Source organism: Cimex lectularius, unplaced genomic scaffold, assembly GCF_000648675.2.
Source record: "Cimex lectularius strain Harlan isolate CLEC.00 unplaced genomic scaffold, Clec_2.1 scaffold225, whole genome shotgun sequence".
Lineage (NCBI taxonomy): Eukaryota > Metazoa > Arthropoda > Insecta > Hemiptera > Cimicidae > Cimex > Cimex lectularius.
Window position 1 is genome coordinate 225,662 of NW_019392913.1, and position 15,292 is coordinate 240,953.

The window sequence follows — 15,292 nt, forward strand, 5'->3', positions numbered from 1 at the left end:
AAAACATAAAAAAAATCCCAACAAAACAATGACAATGTTCTTGTGAAGAGTACAGACTGTAGCGAAATGAATTTTACAAAAATGTACAAAACAAATGAGATTTTTTTTTGAGATTTTTGTTCGTCTAACAATCACAAACACATATTTTTATATTAATATACACACATGTATTTTCCATTAAAATTGAAATGGCTGGCTATAACTAGATAGCAAATTAAAGTGCTTAAAAAATAGTAAGCTTTAAATAGCAATACTTTATTTTTCAAACTTTTCTTTTATTCGTGCTTAATTATGATGTTAGAAATGTTTTCTGTATTCTCCTATACTCGGTTTCTTTATTGTATTTGTTTTTTGTTTACTTACTTTAATTTTGAAGTTGTAACTTTTCTGGGAATCTTACAAGTAACGTGGAAATCACGTGAAAACCTCAACTCCATTCGTCCAAGATTTATAATGAATTTCCCTAATTATGATTCAGAAGTAAAATAGGATTACATGTAATGGATTATTTCGTTGCTTTTAGCACTACTAGAGATCAATCTGGATTTTTGGTTTTCCCATTATTTGGTCTGTGACAGACCGACCCATAATACCTAATTAGGGCCAAATCTGCTCAATTTTGTAGGCCCTCGCCTTGAAAGTCCCAAGATGAAACGAAAAAGGACTTTCATTCGGGTAAATTGACCGTTGGCGTCTATTTCATGAGATAGGAACATAAAATTATTATTAAACAATTTACCTGTACTTTTGTCGTTATTGGTCATTTTGGTCTATCTACCCTGACTGGGTTGGTCTGTTACATGCGTTAAATTTCGCCTTCTCATGTGATAACCAATTTAACAATTTAAAATCTCAAATATCGTTTTGACAAGAATATATTCCATTACTGACCAAGCTGATAATTAGATGTTAAATATTATGAGCTGGCCCTTTTAGAAAGTTGACCACCAAACACATTATCGTAATTTGATATCATTTAATTTCGTTTTATTGTTTATTAAAAGCAATGATAGTGTATGTAAAGTTTGGGTACATTCCTCGGCTAGGATTTACGAAGTTTTGACGGACGTCTAGTTATTTTCTAGTAGCATTTTTAAGTATACAGTACTCGTTATTTTTGGGTTAGGGTAATGTAATTCATGTCACACAGGAGAGCTTAATGTACAACTACCGTTCTAACGTTCCGGTCGTTAGATTTTTTAAGGTGTAGAAATTTTAAGTTTTAATTTTATTTGGGTGATGGTTTTAAGCCATACAAATTAGGCATAGAATAGCCAATCATAGAAGAAGGCAAGCGTATATTTCCAGGTTGTTTAACATTCCGGGAACAACTGTGCGAAGGGTCTTCCATCAATTCGAAGATACTGGAGGTCCATAAAGACATCGGTCAGATCGCCATCGTGTCACATCTCAAAGACATGATCGTTTTATTGTTTTGAATGTACTACGTAAACGACATTCTACCGATGTTGAGATCAAGCAACGACTTCAAAGTGTTAGCAATGTTAGTCGCAGTTTACGCACTGTAAAGTGCAGACTTTCAGAACCTGGATTACGTGCTTGCCACTGGTTCACTTCTGACAAGACACAGAACAGCTCGGCTAAGTCTCGATAGATATCACATCAATTGGTCTGAGTAAGATTGAACTAAAATCTTGTTTTCGGATGAGTTAAGATTTTGTTGGGCTTCTCACGGCGAAAGAAGAACAGCAATGGTATATCGATATACTGACGATATATCCCTGCGACATTTTCACACCGTAGAACCTCTGTAGGTGGTGGTGTTGTGATTTTGGCAGGCATTTCAATGAAAAGTCGAACAAACTTGATCTTCCCTAGCATCTGCGCGATACATTGAAGAAGTTGTCCCTTGATTGCCACTAGTTGGCGACGGTTTCATTTTTATGCATGACAATGAACTACACAGCTAGGATTGTTAGTGATTACTAGGCTTCAGTATTCAACATTTTTTGGAGTGGCCATGTCACCCAGTGATGCCAGAGAATTTGCAGGAATTAAAAATGGAGGAGTATGAACATATTCCGCCATTGTATTCAGTAGTTACCACTGAAGGTTCCGTCACACGCATGACAAACAAACGAGCAAGGATAGGCAAACCAAAATAAACAGAAACAGTCAAAAAACAAGTTTAACACCTCACAAACCTCAAATTTCAAGAAGAAATTTCATAACTTCTTTTATACATATTTATAAAAAACAACATATTTACAAATTTGAATTATTACCTAAAGACATTGCACATCCTCCTTCTAACATAACAAATAAATGTGGTTAAATGAAAATTAATTAATGAACTATATCAAAATAAAGATTATTATCATGATTTAGAGAAAGGTAGTCCGATTTCGGCGAAAATTAGTATACCCGTTTATTTATTTTTTTAAATCTTCTTAACAAACAAATTTATCAAACACATTTTAATATTACAAAATTATTGTGATAAATATTTTTACAAATACTGAGTAACAGTTGACGAGAATTTAAACCAAATAAGAAAAACGTATATATCTTTTTTAACGAATTTTAAGATTTCTTTCTATGGTATGCGGGGGATCTGTAGTTGGATTGGTCTGTTAGCCGAATCATTTTCCCATCTTCAATGTCACTCAACTGAAAATGACTCTTCGGACTGACCAACTCAGCGAGGATAGAAGGGACGAACTACAATTTTCTTAGAAATATGAAAGAGATAAACTGAGAACTTTTGAAAAACGGGGATTTGATTACTTAATTCTTTGGCTTTTAAATTTTTACGAAAGGACTTTTTATTTTATTTTTCGGGTTGACCGCTGGGTTTTCCCCAGCCATTATTAAGAAAGGATGTCCTTTTTCATGGCACTTTGTATTTTCAATTGTCAATATTTATAAGTGCGGTAGAAGATTTTAAATCAAATATACATAATAAACAAATTAAATAAATAATATTTTACAAAATATTCGATAATAAATAAATAATAAATAATAATAAATATTCGCGAACATTTTATGGTCATCTCAAAATTTGTCAATCTGTAATTAAATCAAAATAATTATAATTTCATTTATACATTATTGTATTATTATGTACAATTTTAACTCAATATTTTTAATTTTTTTACGATTAGCGGACAAAAATGATTAGCGTCAACTGAGATTGACGTGATTTGTGGCCGTCGGAAATCTGAAAGGTTCTGGGTTTTCCCCAACCCTTTTCCAACATTAAGAGCGTCATGATAGCCTCCCTGCTCGCCAGTGGATAAATATTTGTACACAAACGAATTTTTCTGTATTGGAATCTGGTTCTGTTTTTCCTGAGGTTTTTCGTTTTTAAAGATTGATTTTGTGTTTTTAAGTTATAATTTTTATTTTGTGACTACGTGATAACCTTTCCTTGATGATAGCCTTTCATAATTTATTATTCACATTGTTTCAATAATTTTACAGATTTAAGTCTTATGAATCGAAAAAATTGAAAGGAAACGAATTATTTCCGATCATGATCAATGATGATTGTAAAACATGAAAAACTAGCTGAACTGGATTACAATTAACTCTCCGAATCTTTTCCTTTAGATATATATTTTTTAAATTAATCGTTACCGATCATTTTGGTGTAACTATCCTCATTTGGTTGATCGTTAGATGCGTATTTTGCCATTTTCTCCTTTTCTCCACTGCTATCATTGAGTGTTCACTGTTCGCACTAAATTTCAGGTTCATCCCGCAGAAAACTTGACGAAATCTCACAACCCATTTATAAAAAATCATAATTAAAGTATTCACTTCTATACATGACCTAGTAGGTTAGGCATCCGACTCATGTTTAGTAGTAGTTTTTCGTTGGAATTCTGGCAATAGCCCTTTATTTTAAAATAATATGTGAAACCTATTTTAAATCGGTTCTGACACATCATCCACGAAACCAAAAGGGTAGTTGGACGGTAAGCGCTCCTTTATGACAGGAATTACACCATGATTAGTGACCGTTAATCGATATATATTTAGTATTTGTAAATGTTTTATTTCTTGAATATTAATTGATTGTTATCTAAATTTGTTCTTCAAACTTTATTATAATTTTTATTAGGGCTTATTAACTTTTGCATGCACGTGGTCATTTTACAAGTATCAAGCTGATACTTGACACATGTACTTACATTTTTTGTACGTTCCTACGTTTAGACAGTCTGGTTCTATTGTTTCCAGTTTGTTTCCGACCATGTAATTACTTCACATTACAGATTTTTTCTCATTATTTTTCAATAAAATTTTATCTTCCACTTTACTGTACTTGTCATGTTAATAAACAATCAAAAACACAGCATTTTAGAGCTTTCTCACAGCCCATTTCAAACAACTAGGGTGTATTTGTACCATTCATACTTCTAAAGCGCGTAGAAGTTCCAACTTCATTGACTGATTAATTTTATATATACATATATATANTATATAAATTAACAAATAAAATACCCAATCGGTTAAAATAAATTTCTGCTTACTACTATAGCTTTTAATTAATCCAGAAAGGGCTTTTTATATTATTTGAAGCGTTGACCCTTGGGTTTTCCCCAGCCGTTGTTAGAAAAGGGATGCCAGGTTATTGTATAAGTTGGAACGGATTTCGTTATACAAAATGTTCTTGAAAATGTCTTATACATTAAAATTAAATGCTGTAATTTATATTGATTGGTTAGCGAGTAGGTTTTTATTAAAATATTTATAATCACTAATATTTTGATTTGGCAAAGAAAAAAAATGGTTATATTTTTATGTAAATATTTTTTTTCAATGTTGATTATAACCGTGATTTGGTCGTTGCCGCTTATTTTTCTATCGAAAGCTATTATATATCAAAATGCCGAAAATTCTTCTTTTAGGTAAGAACTCAGGGAGGACAGGCAAGTCAGAATGGTCAATAACGATCAATTCTCAAAATTCACTCTCGATAACTCAAAATTTATTATAACTGTTTGTAGGAAGAAAACTATTTAGAAAAGTGCCATTCATGCCCCGAAAAATATCTCAATTTGTTATAAAATTTACAACTGTTTCGAAGTATGAAAATCTTTTAAAATTTCCTGAGGCGCCCGTTTTTGCTGAAAACTCATTATTAATTTTTTCCCCCCGAGGGATACTTAGCCAAACCTACAATAGAATTAATGAAAAGGGAGGGAGAGGGAGAGAAGGAAGAGAGGGATCTTGGATGAATTTATTTACATACATTGATCAAATTTATCATTCCCATGAAAAATATTTGGGCTTTTAAAATATGAAAAGATCATTTTTACTACAGTCAGAAAAATGTTTTGTTCGAATCGTATAGGTTATAAAATCCCTTTATGCAACAATTTACTGGCCTGGCAACGTATATCATAAGATACTTCAATAAAAACTATTTCGACATAATATATAAACATTAAAGAAACCACCATACGACCTTGCCACGTATATGTCCATACGACATACCATACCAACTTTGCAAGCAAAGTTATGAATTGCTAAACATTTTTTAAATGAATTGATTTATAAATTTTATGTAAAGAGTTTCTGAGATGAAAAATTGGTGCCAGTTACTGCTCTAACCACTTGAGCTATCGTGACATCTACACCCCCGGGTTCGAGACCCGCTCACGACACTAATTTTTCATCTCAGTCACACCTTACATACAAATTATAAATCGATTTAAACAATTACTTTGGTTGAATAAGACCGAATACATATGGATTATTTAAATTTAAAAAACGTTAAATTTGGGGTAAAGACTAAACCAATACGGATATAAATTTGAAGAACATTAAAAAAACAATTGAAAATTAATTTCTAACAGTTTCTTCAGAAATAATATCTTTATCTATGCTTGCAGAATTAAGGTTTAAGCATGTATATCGTAAAATGATTCGCAATCACTGAAAACACTGTAAACCCCTCAATTTTTAGCATATCATATTTTAGAAAATCTGAATAGTTAATATTAAGTTTTACTTTATATATATTACTTAATGTTTGAACAATTAATAGAATTAGAACAGGTGCAGGAATGAATGAAGACAAGACATAGGTAACAACTTTGCGATTAGTTTCGAAGGGTTCTGGGTTTTCCCCGGCCCATTGTCGAATTTGTATTGGGGGGAAGTAGTTTTTAAAAGATTATCAGGTAATACAGTAAAAATAACGGTCCTGTATTAAATATAAACTCCATGTTTTTATTAAAACCTTTTGTCTATATGGAAAAAAATTGGTGCGTTAAACATTAATTCACTACCAGAGTAAGAGATTTTATTGTTGTATAATTTATTGATATTGAATATTAATAATTGTGAACATCTAGATGATGGTGAGAAGCTATTGGATGCGTTATAAGGAGAAAGAAATTGAATTTTGTAATTGAGTTATTTGCCAGGTTGATTATTTTATATGTTATGTTATGAAAAAATATAACAATAATATGATTAAATAAAAAATTACAATTATTTAAAAGGAGAAGTGAATCAATACACAAGACAAGAAGAAACATTTCGAATATTATTTTTGATGCAGTTATGATTGAGTTGAAAAGTAAGTGTCACGTTCAGTCAACAACATCGGGATGTGGGTTTGAATCCTGTTCGTGACACCAATTTTTCCACTTTACCATACTTTACATAAAAAATATTAAATTAATTATAATTATTTTGGATAATAGGACCAACTAAAATGTATATTTTTACCAGTATTTATGCAAAGAAAAATTAGTGTCACGTGATGGACTTGAACCCACAAACTCTTGTGCTCTACCACTTCAGCTATCGTGTCTTCGGTCCAGGAGACATCAATTTCTTCTCTCAACCGACTATTATTCAAATTTTCCCCTTTATTGCCAATATTCAAACATCTTAGCGTTATTTAGTTGCATTACGACTGCAGTGAATTTGCGTTAGGGTAACATCCTTTAATTATAATAATTTTTATTAAATACGTTATATTTAGTGGTCCGATTGACCAAATAACTTCCTTCAATTAATTAATCTTTATGTAAGGTTTTGGTTGAAATGAAAAAGTTAGTGTCACGAGCGAGATTCGAACCCACGACCTTCGGCTAAATACGCCGCTGCTCTAACACTTGAGATATCGTGACTTCGATTCACTCGGACAGCAACTCCCCATCTCAACTTATCTTTCGAATTTTTCCTCCTTTTTGCCATTTTTGAAATGTCGTGTAATCAGGATTCGATTCTCGGCGACAAATGAAATGGCTACGGAGAGCTTTAGCGAAGGTATACTTCGTTTTACTTATTAAATCCGTTATATTTCGTGGTCCGATTGACCAAATAATTTTTTCAATTAATTAATCTTTATGTAAGGTATTGGTTAAAATGAATTTATTTATGAATTATTTTTTTATTAATTATCAGTTTTGATTATTTTCCAGTTTTTTAGCAAAGAAGGTAGCAAGTCACTAGCATAAAGCATTAAGATTCATTGCACAAAAATCGGAAAAAATAATAAAATTTGACAACTAATGAAATAATTATATTTAAAGTAAGTTTCCCTCAAAACCCTCCAATTAATCTGAAAATTAGTAATGCTACCTAGGTGAAATTAATCTATTGTAATTGTTAATATATTTAAACTGAATATCATTTTTTTCTCAACATTATAATAGTCATAAAAGAATTAAAATTTATGAACAAGTCACAGCTTGAAATGATAATCATTATAGTACAACTTATTAATTAACAAAAAATTTTTTTCCATAAACATTAATATAAATAAAAGCATCAAGTTTTTACAAATAAAACAAGATGGAAAATATCAATAAAAACGTTCACCCCGCTCAAGTCTTCAAACAAAAACTCTGGTTTTCCCCAGTCCGTAAGTTAAGTTGCTGGTTGGCTGTTCGAGGATTAGGCCGAGCCACCGGCACAGCTTAGTTGGATAATCCAAGCCCCTCCTTCTAGAGATATACCATTTTGTCAATACCATCACTTCTCATCCAACACTCCTTGCCTGCAGGATCTCACCAGTTGAGCAACGGCGAGGAAGAAGACGAAGACATAGCAAGGTGCCCCGTGTGCGATACTCCATTCACTGACGTCGACCAGTAAGTAAAGTTTTACCTGCTCTTCTTCTTTATATTTATTTAGCTTATTCTTCTTGTTTTTTATATCGATATATAGTATCATCTAAGATTTTTAAAAGTTCTATGAGTTTAGGTAACAAACCATTCATCTTCCCTTGGCAGTTTAGATTTCCTTATGAAACCGGTCTTTTCGGTTCAGTTTTTGATATTAGGCAGCACACGCTCTCCAGTTGGGATTCTTTTTTGTTATTGTTCTAACTCTTGTAATTTTCTTTTTCGATTTGTTTCGGACCATTTAAACCACCTTCTCTGGCTATAGATTTTACCTTTATATTCAAGAAATTTCTCTAGTTAAGCTCTTGCAATTTTTTGTTCTTATTTTAAATTAAATTTTAGGTACATTTTATAAAATCTGTTGTGCAAAATCTTTAGGCAGGTTTTTTAATTGTTATTTTGAACCATAAACTCTAGGTGTTGTTTATTCTAATTTTGTTAGTATACTTTTTTTTCGACAAGATTTCCTCATTTTTCTAAATCGAAATCGGTTGAAAATTAGTTTGTTTCTTGTACACAATTTTCCCGGTTCTGTATTTGCTATTAAATTGGGCAAAAATTTCCAGTTGTTTTTGGAAATTTTGTCCACTTTTTAAATTGAAATCTCTAGGTGCATTTCCAATTTCAAATGCATGGCACAGAACTTTCCATTTATTAATTCATTTGTAGCCGTTTTTAACCAGTTTTAGGTAAATTGTTTACTATTATACTAGTAAATTTCTCTTGTTATGTTTTATTTTGTGGTATTTGCCATTTTTATACTGATACGTACAGATAGATTTGGACAAAATTACTCTAAAAAAGTTATATTACTATTTCATATTACGGTTTTACACCACACTTTCGCATAATTTTCAGTAAACTGTAATGTAAATTTCGTATGTAGATAATTTAGACCCAACAAACTTTAAATCCAATTCAATTAAAAAAGCTGATTTTTGCCTTCTTTCGGTGATGACTTTTCCTGACAAATACCAGACAGTATTTTCATATATATTTTACAAATTTCTTTAAATAAATCGTATTCCGACAAAATCACTAAGAACTTATGAACATTTTCATCTACGCAGATGTATGTATTTTTGTTAATTCGGGGAAATTTTTAAAGATTAGCCTAAGATCATTTATAATTGAAGGTTTTACCTTTAGCATGTTGTTTTCCGAACGTTTCAGTAGTACATTTGGTATGTTAATTTTTTCAAATTTTACACGCGCTTTTTCTTAGATCTGTTTCAATCATAAACACTTAGATTTAAGTACATTTAGGTACCGGTTGTTCCCTTGTTGGCTGGCGTTTGATGTTTCTTGCCGCGCTAATTTTCATTTATATTCCCTTCATCTACCTACTGTTCTATTTTGGATGTAAATCGCCGATGATCCCCACTCTGTTCCTGAGCCTTTCTAAACCTGTCGGGAAACTTGTCGGTTTTGTCCCGTTTTCCTATTTTCCCTGGCAATAAATCGTTCAACCGACGAAATAATCCAAGCAAGGACCCAGGTGGAGCGTTCGGCATAATTGGAAATAATTCTTCACTTCTTAAATCGCTTTTTCCGACTTATTAAGTCGATTCTGCTGTCTCAAGCTTGAGGATTACTTATTAAAGCATTATACTTTCAATTTATTATTTATTGCCTATTTGGACATCAGGTTTTGCTGTCTATTTTGTGGCAAATGATTTATGACCATAATATCAGGAAACATTCAATTAATTTGTAATAATGAGCAATAGGTTAAACTAAAATTTTTGTATTCAGTGTTAGAAATATCGACCACTTTTTCCACACTACACTCTGGATTAAGGTATGGTTTTGAAGAAGAAAGCAAATTCAGTTGTTACTGCCAAAAGTAGTAACACATGAATTTACTTTCTTCTTTAAGATCATACCTTGATCCAGAGTGTTAATGACTAAAATTTTTAATCGGTAATCTTTTTTCTCATATATTTAAAAAGCCATATTGAGCATTATTAAATTATTATTAGAAAAGTATAATTCATTCCATATTTTTCAATTGCTTAGGTTCACTAAATTGGGAATTGAGAAGTTTATCACCGATCACTCTAAACCGAAGTTGTTGGGAAGTTAAGGTGTATTGCCCCTAAATGTGGTATCAATGTTAGGCCCTTGTTGACAAACGCATATAGCCCTTAACTCCTCTCGGTGTCATTATAACATCATCACCGAGTCGCCTTGCGAAAGTGGTGATGTCGGTATCACCCCCTGCGCCCCTAAGTGCCTAGCCTTGTACCGTCTGTCGTTGTCCATTTTTATCGCATTATCAATCATTTGAGACGATCGTCCCCCCGCGGGTAATTGTGACTTCCTTTAACGGCTCTAGTGAGAAGGCGAGATTCGGCCCAGAATTGATATTGGTTTCATGGCGTGGGGCCATTAGTAGCATCTGTCTCGCTCCCAACACTCAAGAACAATTACCCTTTTGTACTTCGGGCTTTTCTGATAGAAACTCGATTGCGGCTCCCCGTTGTCGCTTCACAAAATCCCTTCGAGTGCCTTCTTTACACCCCGAGTTATTGATGTACTTGATTATTAAGGCCTTGGCTTACTTTTTTCGAGATTTTCATTTTTTTTTATCCTAGTCAGATCTTTACCTATCGGTTTTTTAGTAATCAATATTTTTTGTTTTATTTTCAGATTAGACGACCATTTGGTTTCTGGACATAGCTACGTCAGTGGGCAATACAGGTGCGATAAGTGTACTAAATCGTTCTGTTGGAAGCCCTGTTTAGTGATACACCAGGGTACTCGGCACGGCGAAGTTAGGCGCTACTCTTGCGAAAATTGCACTCGGGTTTTTTCTGATCCTAGTAATCTTCAGAGGCACATACGGTAGGTTTTGTATTTATTACAATCCATAAAAAATTATCCTGCCATATGACAGTTCAATTCAGAATTCAGTCAGGATAATAAATACAATTTTAATTTATTGTACTGGTAACACAATCCTAAGTTTGGCCATGATCTACGTTGTTCTTGTTTTGTCTTATTATGCGAAGAGTCATTTAAATCATACTAAGTTCTGTTGGTACACTCGCTAAAAATTTATTTTTGAAATTGATCTAACTTCAGGTGATATGTTGTTTAGTGACCATTAGCCAATGATTATTTGGTGATCGTGAGATGACGTCTGGTGTGACGTAGGTTTTAAAAAACATTTTCTTTATCGTGCTACGTTTTGATCTTTATTGAGATCATCTTCAGGGACTGCAATTTATAAATATTGTTTAAATTTTACAAATACATGTAGGATGTGAGAAAAATGATGTTATACAATGCTAGAAATTTTAAATTCAATCAAAGTATCCGTAATAACTTTTTTCACAATTTCTAACATTGTATAATTTCATGTTTTTCACATGCTACATGTATTTGTAAAATTTAAACAATGCTCATAAATCCCAGACGCTGAAGATAATCTCAATGAGGATCGAAACGTTGGCACGATAAAAAAATTATATTTTTCTAAAACCTGCGTCACTTCAGACGCATCTCACGATCTCCAAATAATCATGTTATCAAAAAATGAAACAATTCGTTTATTTCTTATGTTATTTAAAAAGTTAAGTTATTGTTTGTTAAGTTTAAATTTTATTTTTATTTTTAGTCAATGTCAGTTTATACTTTTCGTTTTTTAGGTCTCATCACGTCGGTGCGAGATCACACGCTTGTCAGGAGTGTGGCAAGACCTTTGCTACAAGTTCGGGCCTGAAACAACACACGCATATTCATTCGAGCATAAAACCTTTTCGGTGTGAAGTCTGCTTGAAGGTGCGCCTCTTATCGATAATATTTCTAATTCAGTTACAGCCACATTAAAAGATCGACGTTTTAATCGGAGCCTGTTTTTTTACAGGCGTATACGCAGTTCAGCAACCTCTGCCGCCACAAGCGTATGCACTCGGACTGCCGCTTGCAGATTAAGTGCGAAAAGTGCAGGCAGACATTCAATACGGGAACGTCGTTGGCGAAGCACAAGAGATTTTGCGATTCGACGTCACCAGTATCGACACCATCGACGATGAACCACATCCCTCAGCCTGGAGCGAACCCGTTCTTGCTTTACCCGAGGACGCATGGAGGCTTGCCGTTCTATCCGCCTACTTTGATTCCGCCTTATCCGTCATTATTCCACCCCTCGGCCCCAGCACCGGGGTTGTTATCGAACCCACTTCTCTTCCCTCCGAAACCCGAAGAAGACATGAACATATTTAACTTCCGGCTGACGGCTGAAGCTTACAACAGTTTTAGACAGAGAGATTCGTCTCACTCACCCTCCCCTTCAAGGACGACCATTTCACCGTCTGAGCCGGTGACGCCGTCCATGAATTCGATCCTCTCCTTGAGCAAGGTTTCACCGCCTACTGCGGAAGAAGCCGTGACCAACGAGAGGCCGAGCCCTGCAAGACCCCCTACATCAGCATCCTATCCAAAACCAGACGAATCTCGAGAAATGTCAGCACCCGACGGAACGGCTTCGCCTCTTTCTTCAAAGGTAGACAATTTGCCAGAACAACCCTTAGATTTGAGGATAGGCGGGAAGAGGGAGGGCAGTCCGTCTCCATTTCGCAACACGCCATCGCCCAAACCAAAAAGATTACGGCCCGAATCTCCCGAGGGGGAGAAACCGGCGATGGCCTATCCTAGACCGATCCACCCGGTCTTCCTGGAAGCGCTCTACCGGCCGCAGTTTCCTGAAAGATTCCCGGCGTTCCCGGCCAGGCCGTTCCCTTTTATGAACACGGTGAACCGTTACGACATCAGAGCGCCATTCCCTGGAAATAAGCCGTACCAAGATGTTTTGTCCAGTACACCGCCTACCGGAAGAAACAAAGACAGATACGCTTGCAAGTTTTGTGGAAAAGTTTTTCCCAGATCGGCAAATTTGACCAGGCATCTCAGAACCCATACCGGCGAGCAGCCGTACAAGTGTAAATACTGCGAGAGGTCGTTCAGCATTTCTTCCAATCTCCAACGGCACGTGAGGAACATCCACAACAAGGAGAAGCCGTTCAAGTGCTCCATGTGCGACCGGTGTTTCGGCCAGCAGACCAATTTGGACCGTCATCTGAAAAAACACGAAGGCGAGGACGGGACGGTCGCTGTCGCCGATTCACCGAGCAGCGCGGAGAACGAGAGAGAGGAAACCTATTTCGACGAGATCAGATCTTTTATGGGGAAGGTGACCTACAACGGTCCATATCCTCAACCTTCAGTAAAGGAAGAGACAGAGACTAGTTCGGAAGAAGGCTCTCCAAGCCTTTCGCCCTATCAAGAATCTCCAATCCCGATGGTCATTTCTCCATATTTGAAAGACGAACAACCGCTCAATAACAACACGGAATCCGTACCCGTGCAAGTCACATCTTAGTCATTTTGTGATACCGCGGCCCTGGCAAAACATACCAAAGTAATAATTTATTTTATATCTTATTTATACATGTAAATAAATTTTGCCATGTCTATCACATCACCTATGTATAAATATATATTATATTAATTACCATCTTTTTTCGCATTAATCGCATTACTATTTAAAGTAAATTATATGTCTAGTGCTACATTATTTATATAAATTATTACGAATCATATAAAAATTTAATAAATAAAATTCTATTATATATTGTAAATTATGGCGGATCGTTCAATTTATGTACATTAATTGTTAATATGTTTACATTGTGGTTCGATAAATAAAGTATTTGATTATCATTCAAAAACATTTTTTAAATAAATATTTTATTTCATTTGCCCACCTATTTTGTGTTTCACTTGTAAAGCGTGACCGCATCACACTTACACATTTTTTATCGATTCGATATGTAATTGCTCTACCGAAATCCTACATAATGTAACTCTTTAATGAAATATTTTTATTAACACAATCAACACTTTTAAGACTTAACCGTCAGGTATTTCCAACTGCAACTACTATTATTAAGATTTTCTAATTGTACATTATTATTAAAAACAAAATAAATTAACAATACATTTAAAACTTTGTTAAAATTAAAATCAAAGTTGATATGGAATATGTTTTTATCTGGGATACAAGAAAAGATTGTATTATTGTAAGAAAAGATTCATGATTACTGATAGTCTTGTGTTCTAAACTTTGACAACGCAAACTAACAGAAAGAGATATATAACATTTCGTTCAATAATTCCCAAATAATTGGTAAAATCTTCATTTATAAAGTAGTGTAGACGTGATAATGTTGGGTCTTAGTTGGTCTCCAAACAGATTTGAAGCCATCTATAAAAAACTTAATTATGTCAATATGTTGACATATTTTAGTTAAACTAGGTAAAACTTGGCAGTAACAATTGTATTTGTTTCTTCATCCAAGGTTCAAATTATTTGTGTGGTGATTAGGGACCGTTTGTCAACGATAATTCAGAAATTGTGAGATGCGGTCTGGTGTGATGTAGGTTTCAGAAAAACATTTTCTTTATTGTGCCAACGTTTCGAACTTTATTGAGATCATCTTCAGGACTGTAGAAATACTTTGATTGAATATATAAAAAAAATTTATTTGCATTGTACAAATTCACTTTTTTGTACATCCTACATGTTTTTATTAAATTTAAACAATGTTTGTAAATTCCAGGCCCTGAAGATGATCTCAATAAAAATCGAATCGTTGGCAGGAAAAGAAAATATTTTTCTGAAACCTACATCACACCAGACCGCATCTCACGATTTCTGAATAATAATAGTTCAGATTAATCGTGAAAGTGAAAATAAAAGTCAGGTTCGAATTATTTACGGAAAATTCTTTAGCTGAAGGTAGGCTATGGTCGCGGGATCACCGATTATAATGAAACTTGGTGATACTAAGTCGAAAAATATCAGAGTCGTGTCCGAGCATTTGCCAATAGGCCGATAAAAAATAATAAAAGTTTTTAAAATATGGGTTGCTATCTTTTTTGTGCATATATCAATCGAAGTATGACAAGAAAATAGTATAAATGATTGTATTAAATGAAATTAGATAGGTTCAAAAAGCAAAAGACTAATCAGTAAATTATTCCAAAAATCATTTTTTGTTTTTGTTAAAAAAAGCAATTCGGATGGTACCTAAACACGATTTAAAACGCTCAAATACGATTTTTACAATAGAAAAATAAACGATGTCCGGTCTTTTACAAAAAAATTCATA

At 33.8% G+C, this 15,292-nt stretch overlaps 1 protein-coding gene across 2 annotated transcripts in view; it reads left to right on the top strand.

Moving 5' to 3' along the window:
* Positions 1–13,704, top strand: part of LOC106665084 (MDS1 and EVI1 complex locus protein EVI1-A) — a 68,479-nt gene extending 54,775 nt beyond the window's left edge. The window contains exons 5-8 of one of the 2 annotated variants that reach the window (XM_014391277.2): positions 7,994–8,081; positions 10,767–10,961; positions 11,768–11,900; positions 11,986–13,704. In XM_014391277.2, the coding sequence (XP_014246763.1) occupies positions 7,994–8,081; positions 10,767–10,961; positions 11,768–11,900; positions 11,986–13,500 (1,931 nt within the window). In that variant the 3' untranslated portion in view covers positions 13,501–13,704. The remainder of the gene's footprint in view (positions 1–7,993; positions 8,082–10,766; positions 10,962–11,767; positions 11,901–11,985) is intronic. The other variant, XM_024229285.1, reaches the window with a different exon arrangement.
* Positions 13,705–15,292: the final 1,588 nt, after the last annotated feature.